The 12,207-nt window shown below is 36.1% G+C and overlaps 1 protein-coding gene across 1 annotated transcript in view; it reads right to left on the bottom strand.

Annotated features, from left to right (window-relative positions):
- Kdm5a (lysine demethylase 5A) overlaps positions 1-12,207 on the bottom strand; it is an 84,159-nt gene that overhangs the window by 18,543 nt on the left and 53,409 nt on the right. Inside the window, exons 20-24 of the mRNA XM_027951056.2 lie at positions 8,953-9,091; positions 5,842-6,021; positions 5,045-5,206; positions 3,121-3,672; positions 2,609-2,752 (exon numbers count right to left, since the gene is read on the bottom strand). Of these exons, the coding sequence (XP_027806857.1) occupies positions 2,609-2,752; positions 3,121-3,672; positions 5,045-5,206; positions 5,842-6,021; positions 8,953-9,091 (1,177 nt within the window). The remainder of the gene's footprint in view (positions 1-2,608; positions 2,753-3,120; positions 3,673-5,044; positions 5,207-5,841; positions 6,022-8,952; positions 9,092-12,207) is intronic.

Consider the following 12,207-nt stretch of genomic DNA (forward strand, 5'->3'; position numbering starts at 1 on the left):
ACTTTAAAAGGAAATAATCATGGATAATTTCCAAAAAGGTTATCCCAGACACAATTCCAAAAGATCCATGAGACTTTGCTTCAACATTAAATAAATGATTTCCTAAGTAATGATTTTCTTAATGCTGCTCAAAGTATTTTAGTGGTGATTCATTTTACATTCAAATGAAGTAATTAAATAATACAAAGGACAAACCACCTGTTTTAATTTTTAAATGGTAACTAAAATTGAATGACTCATTTTATTTTATAATAATTATTTTACTTTATTCCTAAACTGATAGGGACTCTTCTTCAAGCAAATATATTAAATTCAAAGTATTTTAAGTCTGAATTCATGATCATAGCAGGGGACATCATGCAAAGGGGAAAAACATCAATCAAATGCAAATAATTCTGCAAATAAAATTTTCATCACACAAGTCAGTTTGTGACTGGACAACACAGCAGGCATTTGTCTCCAAAAAAAAAGAAAGAGAGAGAATGTCATTACACAGTAAGCACATATTCTATGAGAAAATGAATGATCAAGTGTATTTTTTTTCATGTACAGATACCAACATCAATGTAAATTTAACCTTAGATTACTGTAAGTCTTGCCTCTATTCTTCCACTTTTCTAGGTTGTCAAATACATTGTTGACACTACAAAACTCCACAATATTGTTTTTCTACCCTGCCAATACCCTCTCCAAAGAGACTGTAAACTAACTCTCCTATAAATTCTGCAAAAAAATAGAACTAATTGGGGCTGGAGTTGTAACTCAGTGGTAGAGCGCTTGCCTAGCATGTGTGAAGCACTGGGTTTGATTCTCAGCACCACATAATTAATAAATAAGCAAGGTCCACAGACAACTAAAAAAATAGAATTATTTCACACAACCACATCAAACCTGTTTTATTTTGTTTTGGGGGAGGGGACCAGGGATTGAGGGGTACTCGACCACAGAACCACATCTCCAGCCCTATTTTGTATTTTATTTAGAGACAGGGTCTCACTGAGTTGCTTAGAGTTCATCATTGCTGAAGCTAACTTTGAACTCACGATCCTCCTGTCTCAGCCTCCCAAGCCACTGGGATTACAGGCTTGTCCCACCACGCCAGGTTTCAAACCAGTTTTGATCCATGCAATACTTTTGATGTTTTGTTTTCATAGGTTATTGATGTGCTTCAAAGCAAAGCCCTCCATGTTTCATTCTAGTGCAGTGGCTGATAATTAATATTCTAGAAAGCAAACAACATAAGTACTGGAGGTCTCTTGTCTATATGACAAACAGTGATTCTATTATTCAAGTAAAAAGCTAACTTATATATGTGGCATAGGCTGTATTCCCATTCAGCTGCTCCCAGTCATTCTATTCAACTCTGCAAACAAAAATAGTCATTAACTTCTGGATAATAAGGTGCTGTAGAAGCTTAACTGATGAGGCTAACTCAAGTTTCAACTTCTTTCAAGTCTTTAATTATTGCAACTGAAAATTCCCTCATTAAAACATTCCCTGGATCCACTTTTATCTTGAGAAAAATATTTTCCAGTAGATGAATTTACAAGTGTCTCTTATAGATGATTTTAATTTTACATCCTTAAGAGTGTCTTGAGCTACATACTGAAAGGATAAATAAAAGGTAGTCAAGGGGTAGGGATGAAATTCTCTCATGTTCTACGGAAACAGTCTCAGATACAAACTCCCAGGTTACCAACACAAATTCTAAACAGAGCGACTGAGTATCACATTAAACAATTCAGGCAAAAAATAAAAAGACTTGTACCTAATACTAAGTGACAATACAAGGCCAACTGGATCCAGTACAAACTTGCCAAAACCTTCTCTTCACCACCAGTGTGGTGTCATTATCAAAATAATCATAATGATAATAAATAATTAACTGCTACAACTCTTCAAATTCTAATGATGAGCCCAAGTATTACCTATCTCTGAATTATTATATTTATTACCATCATACTTAGTACCATCCAGACAAGAAAGCAAAAGACTCATAGTATAGCTAGAATAGGATTCTTATACATGAGTAGGTACACTTTAGTAACTCAAAGAAAAAAATCTAAAAATTGAAATTGGCATTGAAAGCTTTCAATAACATCCAGGCATATTTCTTCTAGTCCCTCTAGGTCACAAGGAATTATGAAGGAAAAGGAGAAAAACACAGTTTTTAAAAAATTCTTTTTAAAAAGTTGTTTTAGCAATATATCTTTGTTTTCCCCCTTAGAGTTTGAAAGACTGTAATCACCATAAACTCAGGACAAATGAATGACTCACTTTTTCTTCCCCTTTCAGGGCTCATCAGCATTCAATAGCTTTTTTACAGACAAACTTGCCCAGCACAGCAGCACTACGCCTGTAATCCCAGAAATTCATGAAGCTGATGCAGGAGGATCACAAACTTGAGGGCCAGCCTCAGCAACTTACAAGCCCCAAGCAATTTAGTGAGATCCTATCCCAAAATAAAAAATGAAAAGGGCTGAGGATGTGGCTCAGTGGTTAAATGCCCCTGGGTTTCAATCCCTGGTATATACATACATACATAAATAAAAATTAAAACAAACTCACTGGACAGGTATGTACTCAGACCACTTGTATGTATAATTACCTTCATGTCATAGCCATATGTCTCCCGAATGTCTTCATCAGAATCTGTTTCTTCATCATCGTAGTCCATTGTTTGTCGAGGGGAAGATGATACACTGCTTACCGCCCGGTTAAAAGCAGACTGCTGGAAACTGGGTAAGTGTCCCTAAACAGCAAAGATTCCAAGATGAACAGAGAGATAGACTAAAAATGGGTAATTAGTAAGTGTGTAAGATAACAAAATGTATTGAACCTGCAAAGCCTAATAGTTTCTCAGTTAGTAGAAATTTGATTATTTGATTATGTTGCAAACATCTACCTGAATGATATTTCAGATAATATTTCACTAAAAGGACCTAAATAGGTACTCAAAGAAAATACTACGAATGTATGTAGAAGGAAGATGCCAAGAATAATACAATTGCTGATAAATTAACTGTTATTTCCCAGTCAATTGGTACAATTGATTTACTGTTCACACACTGACAAACACTACCATATAAAATTGAAAAAGAATATAAATGCTAAACTTGCCTGTAAGTCTGGATTGGCGGCTGCTTTTTGGAGTTCTGCACTGATGATCTTTTCAGTTTTTTCCCGAGCTGCCTGTTCCACCATACGCTGGCTTAACACAGAGAGCTTGGCTAAGGCAGAGGATAGTTCATCTGTGGCTAGGGCCTGCCGTGCCCGATCTTGCCAACTCATGGCACGTTCTGTCAAACATTGTAGGGCCTCTCCTTCAGGCAACCGTACGGGCAACTTCTGAAGGGATACAAGCAGTGACAGAATAGTCTCTAGCCTGGGCCTTCGAGAACGCATACAAAGAGGGCAAAGGAATTTTACTTCTTTCGCCTGCCAGCTGGAACCTTTTTTCTGGGAACCTGATTTAGGAAGGGGAACACAGCTGTTATGGAACCAGTCTTTGCAGAGCTCACACTGTAGCATAAACCCACTGGCCGTCTTGCGACAAATGCAAAATTTTACTTCTTCTATGCGGTCCACCATTGTCATCTTGGCTAGGTTGGCTGCTCTGAGAGAATGCATGGCTTCAATCTCTTTTTGTTCTCGTTCTTTGAAAACTGCCACCTGTATATGACAAACATTTCACTGAAAGAAGTCACTACAATACACCCCATTGTAACAAATGTTTATGGCTGAGGAATCTTTCTCCAAATGTGGCCTCATGATAACAAAGCATATCTTAAAAAGAAAAAATCAGTTGTAAACAATTTCCTAAAATTTGGGTACCCAGCCAGTATCCACACAAACATTCCTCATCTGGGAAACAGGCAAAGTGCAACCAGATTTGACAATTTACTTCAATAGAATACTTTAAATTCTTCTGTAGGGCAGAACAGAAAGAGGGTACTCCTTGCTCAGTGTGATAGCACATATCTGAAAACCCAGCAACTCCGGAGGCTGAGGCAGGAGAATCACAAGTTTGAGGGCAGCCTCTGCAACTTAGTGAAACCTTGTCTCAAATACATAAAGAACAGGACTGGACATGTAGCTAAGAGATAAAGTGCCCTTGGATTAAATCCCTAGTACCACAAAAGTGAGGAGAAAGAAGTATGCCTTGAAATCAAACATCTTGGGTATGAAGCCAGCAACTCTAGTTATAAGATTAATCAAGAGTAGGAAAATAATTTTTAAAATGTAAGAGCGACACGAAGTTCACTTTATTACTTAAAACAGGAAACTTAGTATCAGGTAAATTATTTAATATTAGAAAACTATTCAACAGACTAAGGGTGCAGCTAAGTGGTAGAATACTTGCCTAGCATATGAGAGACATGCCTTGGGTTTGATGCCCAGAGTCCCCCCAAAAATAAGAAAGAAAATAACTTAGCAAATTATGGGCAACTTTGTGAAACATGACACAACTATTAAAATAACAATAAAGGGGGCTGGGATTGTGGCTCAGTAGTAGAGTGCTTGCCTAGCATGCATGAGGCATTGGGTTCGATCCTCAGCACCACATAAATGTAAAATAAAGACATTGTGTCCACCTAAAACTAAAATAATAAAGAATAGAGATATGGGGACTGGGGTTGTGGCTCAGCGGTAGAGCTCTTGCCTAGCACGTGCAAGGCACTGGGTTCAATCCTCAGTACCACATAAAAATAAAATAAATAAAATAAAGTATATATATATATATATATATATATATAGAGAGAGAGAGAGAGAGAGAGAGAGACAGAGAGAGACAGAGAGAGAGAGAGAGAGAGACAGAGAGAGAGAGAGAGAGATGTGAAAAAGATTAAAACAATTTTGGGAAGAAAGCAGAGCACTAACCTTCTCTGCACTACCATTACAAACATATGCATACACACACACACACACACACAAAGAGAAAGTATATGAAAGTAAAAATAGTTAAAAACAGTAAACCTGCTAACATCTTCACAGATTTTTGCATTCAGAAAGCAAACTCACTATGTATTACACAGTTTCTTACCACCATAGCTGTGTCTCTGGTTTCTTCCAGTCCTTCCTCCAGATCACTCAAAGGTTCAAGGTCCAGGTCCTTTTCTTTTTCTTTTTCTATTAGTTCTTTTACTTTTTTCCTTCTGTTTTTACCACTCCCATATATACCAATGTCAGTCCGGGGACTTAGCACCTACAAAAATAAAATCAAATATGAACTATCATTTTCAAAACAATGTTAAAAAGTGAAACTAATAGAAGGAACCATTTATAGACAACTCACCATGTCCCAGGCACTTATTAAAAGGACTTAATACAACTTACCTAATTCAATCTTCAGAACAACTTTATGTAGGAGGTATTATATTCCACATTTTACAAATAAGAGAAACTAAGAGTCAGAAAGGAAGCAACTTATCCAAGGACATAGGGTTGGTAATTAGGAAGCCAGTCCTCAAATCTGAAACTCTTATTCCAAAGCCTATGCTCTTAACTACTATGTTCAACTGTGCAAGACAAAAAGGACTGTGTGTTTTAGTTTAAATGTGTGCTTCTGAGAAAGACAACCTTCCAGTGACAGACTTTAATAACAATAGATATATGAGCCAGGTTGGTTGCTTTTTCTGAACACTGCATGAAATTAACCAGAAATGAGTCTTAACAAAGGCTTTAGATTTCCGGTCAACATCCAATATTACTAATAGCAATCACTTGTCATAATGACCAGATACACTGAAAACAACCCTTACCAAATACTACTACTACCTATAGGTATTTATTTATCAGCTGCTGATTATAGTGCTGAAGTGTATATAAAGTATTCTTTACCTGTAACAACGTATGGCTGGAATTCTTCTTAAGAAAGGTCCGCCCAGTCCGTTCTCTCCATGCCCGTGCTGCTGCTACCTGTGACTCCACTTGGGGCAGTGCATCAAGGCGCACAGGGATAGGGCGCCCTTTAGCAGATAAACTCTCAAGCTGCTCCAAATAAGCATAGTTGCTGCCACTCTGCAAAACAAAAATAGATTCTCATACAATGGGAGTTCTATTAGGGAATCTAGCAATATACTATTGGAAGAATTTACAAAAGTTTACTGTTGATTTTTGTATAAATAAAACTAATTGTATCTCTTGAATTAATATAACTTTCAATGCCCTATTTTTAAAAGTTATACATTAATTTTAATGTTTTAAATTTTAATTGGTGCATTATAATTATACATAACAGTGGGAATCCTTATGCCATTTTTGTAAATACACGTAATATAATTTGACCAACATCATTCCCTAGTACCTTCCCAATCTGTTTGCTCTATTCTATTACTACCTTCTATTATTAAAGTTATCCCTTTTTTTGGCTGGGCGGAGGGGTACTGGGGATTAAACCCGGGACCACACCCCAGCTCATTTTGTATTTTTTGAGACAGTTTTACTAAGCTGCTGAGGCTGGCCTTGAACTTGAAATCCTCCTGCCTTGGCCTCCCAAGCCACTGAGATTAATGTTATTTTAATTGGTGTGATATATAATTGTGTGTGAGATATATATACACACATACACGTGATTCACATATATGTACATATATAACATATATAGAGCATAATTTGTAGATTTCATTCCTGTATTCAGGCCCTTCCCTCCTCCCTCCCTCTACTCTATTGGTCTTCTATATACTTTTTCTTCTATATACTTTTTTTTTTTGGTACTGGGGTTTGACTCAGGGGCACTCGACCACTGAGCCACATCCCCAGTCCTATTTTTATTTTATTTAGAGACAGGGTCTCACTGAGTTGCTTAACACCTCACTTTTGCTGAGGCTGGCTTGGAACCTGCGATCCTCCTGTCTTAGCTTCTCGAGCTGCTGATATTACAGGAGTGTACCACTGTGCCTGGCATACATTCATTTTTTAATGAACATGTAATCAAAGATCTTATTTACTTTATTAATAAGAGAACAAGTAAGATATAAAAATTAATTCAAAGGACAATCTGAGGGACAGATAGCATAAATACAATTAGGAATGAGGAAATGAATTTGCTAATTGATGAAAACAAATATTTAATGTTATCTAGGACAATGGAATTATCATTTCTACAGTGTTGAAATCCAGTGAACCATTACAGACAAATTTAATTTTCTATGAATACAAACCTAAAAGCAGGATTTTAGTTCTAATAACCACTTCCATTTTATGTTATATAATCAGAGGATAGAATGAGTACTTTCTTTCTAAGTTAACAATGTTTCTATATTGCCATATAACAAAACCATTATTATCTCTAGAACTTAAATACTACATTCCAGTAAAAAGTTATTTCTCATGTATCTAATGAAGCATTTGCCTGTAAACTCATTTTGAGAAATACACTGAAGCATATGGGTAACAAACAGGTTCTAGTCCCATGAGATATTTTAATGACATAATTAAATCATTATGGTACCAAGATAAGGATAGCTAAATGGAATAGATCAAAAAGCTCACATTTTAGGACCGAGAAATAACATTTATATTCAGGCATGGTGGCAAACACCTGTAATCCCAGTGACTCGGAGCTGAGGCAGGAGGATTGTAAGATGAAAGTCAGCCTAAGCAACTTAGCGAGGCCCTAAGCAATTCTGTGAGACCTTGTCTCTAAATAAAATATAAGAAGGATTAGGGATGTGGCTCAATGGTTAAGTGCCCAAGTGCAATCCCAGTTACCACAAAAAAAAAAAAAAAAAAGAAGAAGAAAAGAAAGAAAGAAAAAGAATTACAATTATTACTATTATCCCTCTTGTGCCCAACCATAGCTATTTGTCTATAGAACACCTTCTAGACCCAGCCTACTCCAGTATTTTAAAGAAAAGTCTGCCTATCAACAGAATCTTACACAGAGCCTAAAAGTTAATTCTCCAATGAAGGGAAGAGCCTAAGAGAAATAATTATTTCAAAATTACAAAGGAGATGCAGGACAGCTTGTCAACTAGGTCTTTCAATCATAAATCATGTTTAAGGATTATCAGATTTTCAAGACAACCAACTGCCTGAGACAGGTCAAAGACAAAACAAAGAAACTACCCTGATGAAAACAGAGGTAATTTTTAAAAGGGGGGGGGGGGGAACAGTGGCAGCTAAGGAAGCCCCAGAAAAAGTCAACTGAAAATTCAGATAGTAAAAGAGAAGTCATTAAAACTTAATACCTAGCACATGTTCTTTGTTGGATTAGCAGTTTACTGAAAGTGATTTGATTCTCCTTTTCTTTGAATATATTTCTACAACTAAGAATATTTACACATATAGTACTGCAGATGCTACTTAATGGTTTTTTACAGTCTAAGCATACTTTTTAGCACTGACTTCACTGCTTTAATATGTTGTTCCACCTAGAAAATTTGCTATTTTGAAGCCAAAGCCCTATATTTCTTTCTTCTCTATTTTTTTTTTTTTACTCCATCTGCTGTTATTTTTATTTATTTACTTTTATGTGGTGCTAAGGACCAAACCCATGTCTCATATGTGCTAGGTGAGCATTCTACCACTGAGCTACAAAACCCCATCCCCAGAGTCCTATCTTTCTTTATACCCTTTCCCGTATATTCCTATTCCCAAACACCTTTTTAGATATTTTAGTACACAAGAGTATTGTGGTGCTTAGTAAATTTTAATTTCATTTTATTTTTCTGCCTCTTATTTTAACAGTAATTCATACTTAGACAGCAGGTTAAAAAACAAAAAACCTACTAATAAGAGTTGAATAGCTAAGTTTTATCACTTTTCAGAACAAAACTTATTAATGTTTAAGTAGGTAATATTTATTACAAAATCAAACAAAGTAAGTAAATTTTAAGTACCATTATTATTTTACTGTGATTATTCTATTTTAAATAATTAAAGGTATAAAGGTTTCATTTCTGAGATAGGTACTACATGATGGGTAGGTTAATACAAAAGTCTGCTTACCTGAATAGCTTCTACTTTAGCTGTCCATTCTCGAGCCTTTTGTAAGGCTTCTTTCAGGGACAACACATTGGGTAGAAAGGCTGGAATGTTCTTAGCTTCATTCACAATGCTTTCTAAACTTGCCACACTGTGCCTAGGTCTAAAAGAACAATAAAAATAGGGTGAGATGCATGAGGAAAAGTTCAAATGATACCAACATTTGAACAGTTCTTTATAATGTATAGACAATGTTGATATACATGATTTCATTTAATTCCTACCACAATTCTATAAAGGAGGCAAATCAGTTATCTTTATTTTCACTTTATACATAAGAAAACTTTAACTCAAAGAAGATAAATTGTTTTCTCCAAAGTCATTTAATGTAATAAATGACACACCTGAAGTACTGATTCAGAATGAGTTTCAGCACCAAGCTCCTTTTACTACCCAGCACTGGACTGCCTCTACTCTAGCTCTCTATAATACCTGAAATGGTCAAAGATGCATATTTATTAGCAGTGCAGAAGCAACAGACTAGAAATCTATTAATGTTAACCATGTAAATTTAATTTACTACATTCATTAATAACTAGTTAAACAAGATGAATAAAACATAGACCTTATTCTCAATTAATCAGAATACAAGAGAAGAATTATACTAAGAATAAAATTACTATGGACTCACAACTGTAGGAAGTTGTAATTACTTCTGCCCAGAAGAATTAAGAGCTTTGACCAGGCCTTAAAGAAGTATGATTTTATCAAATGAAAGGTTAAAGAAACAAAACCAGGAGAACAAAGGTATGGACAACCATTTAAAAAGAGGTTGAGGTAGTGGCTATGAAGCTGGCCTCATGAAGATAGAACTGTTTACAGATGTGCCTAAGATGGCTGAGAGCTATAGGCAATTCTGCAGTGGAGAATTCAGAAGAGTCCTTTTGGCTCTAGTGTGTCCTAAACTAAAAAGGCCTGTTGATTACCTGTCATCATTCCACATCTATTTCTTTTTGATTACAGAAAATATGGGGTGTCAATAAGATACAAAGGGAGCACATTCCTCAGGAAAAATCACTCATGTGATGAGAAAGACTGAGAATGTACCCACAGACCCCAACAATAAGCAATTTGCCTGTGGTAATATCACAGTGTGGGGAAATATAGTTCAGAACAAAACTGAATCAGATTATCCCTTGCTCTCAGTGATTTTTTTTTAGTCAAATAAACTGACCTAGCCTCTGTGTTTGCTCTCCTGCCAGCTATGACCCTATTTGATCAAGAGAGACCCTGAAAGTATCACAGATTCAGAACCATGATTATCTGTTTACATTTTCAACTGTAAATAAAGTTTTTTTGTGTGTGGAAAACAAAGAAGCTGGTAGTTCAGTTTCAGATGGGGGCAATGTGGTGGATGCAAGGAGGCAGGTGGAGTGAGGGGATTTGGCAAGAAAAAAAGATGCAAGCAGATTAGAAATTTTGAGAGCCATGAATTTCACTATGTAAAGCAACAGACAGCTTCAAAGTCAGAGTGGTTTCATCATTCATGAAACTTTTTAATCTTGTGGTGAGAATTATTCATAAGGAGTTATGATGCACTGTGATACCTGCAATGATAAAGAAAAGTGAAGGTGCTACCAAAATACATAGTAGAAGGACCTAATTGACTTAACAAGTGAAAGAAGCCTTGCTGACATTTAAGCTTTCTCATCCTTTCTGAATAGAAGCAAATCAGAAAAGGTGGGGAAAGCACAGGGCAGGAGTGGTAAGAAGCACACCACAGAATTCAAATATAACAGTGCTCCACAGAAGAAAAAACTAAACACACACAAAGATCTTGAGAAAGAAAGAACATGATATGTTTGAGGAACTGGGGTGGGAAGGTTACTATATTTGGAACATGGAATATGAGGAAGAAAGACAAAAGATGAGGCAACATATGTAATTAAGCAAGGAGATAGATAACAAATGGCCTTATAAACTAGGTGGAGGAATTTGGACTGCATCCTGAGGGCATTGGGAAAATAGGGAAAGGCTCTAAACAAGGAAATGAAAAAGGGACACCATTAGCACAACACTAGTGACAGTGTGGAGAACAGATCAGAGAGGGTTAGACCACTGGCAGAACCTGATGCTAATGACCTAAACTACTATGACAGCAGTCCAAGGGGAAGGAAAGGAAAAAAAAAAAAAAAATCCTACAAGCAGCCCAAGCAAAATTATTCTCTTCAAAACAGCAGACAAGATATATTCAAAGGGACTGGGGTTGTGGCCTAGCGGTAGAGCTCTCGCCTCGCATGTGTGAGACCCTGGGTTCAATCCTCAGCACCACATAAAAATAAATAAACAAAATAAAGATATTAAAAAAAAAGTTTAAAAAAAGAGATATATTCAAAGTACTGAGACAAAATAATTATCAAGCCAGGCCCAGTGGCATACGCCTGTAGTCCCAACAGCCCCAGAGGCTGAGGCAGGAAGATCCTGAGTTCAAAGCTGTCTCAGAGGAGGGGAGGAGTAGGGGGGATAGGAAGGCAGCAGGATAGAATAGACATTATGATTGATGTATGTACATTCCATGTATGTATTATATGTCAAAATACATTCTGCTGTCATGTATGACAAAAAATAAATAAAACATGAAAAAAAAAAAGCCAGTCTCAGCAACTTAGACCCTGTCTCTAAATCAAATATTTAAAAAAGCTGGGGATGTGGCTCAGTTATTTAGCACCCCTGAGTGCAATCCCTGTACAAAAAAAAAAAAAAAAAAATCCACCTAGAATAATTCTACACCTAATGAAGAAAAATATATTTCATATGATTGACTCTAAGGGTAAGGAATAAAAAAGGTAGCTACTAAAGTACTTGCTTGTTCAAATTTGTGCAAGATGTTATAATTCACAGAATAAAGAAACAAAAAAGAGGGCTGGTATGAGGATTTAATCCAATTTGGATACAGGGAATTTGAGGTAACTGCCAGGGACATCTACTGGAATTATCTAAAAAGCAGAGGTTATCTATGAAAGACATTTATATTATGGATGAGAATTTAAGAGTTATTCACTATAAAGATGGTAAATAGAGCCAATGAAATTTCCAAGGAGATTACAGAGTGAAAAAAGAAAAAGATCTAGTTTAGAATCTTGAGGAAAGCCATTATTTGAAAGACAGAGAGAAGGCCAAAGGCAAAGAATACAAATACCAAGAATGATAAGGACTTAATAACCAATGCTGTGAGATCAAGAATATTAAGGATATGTTTCAGAAAGATAATTCTAACAG

Source organism: Marmota flaviventris, chromosome 3 (genome assembly GCF_047511675.1).
Source record: "Marmota flaviventris isolate mMarFla1 chromosome 3, mMarFla1.hap1, whole genome shotgun sequence".
NCBI classification, from domain to species: Eukaryota; Metazoa; Chordata; class Mammalia; order Rodentia; family Sciuridae; genus Marmota; species Marmota flaviventris.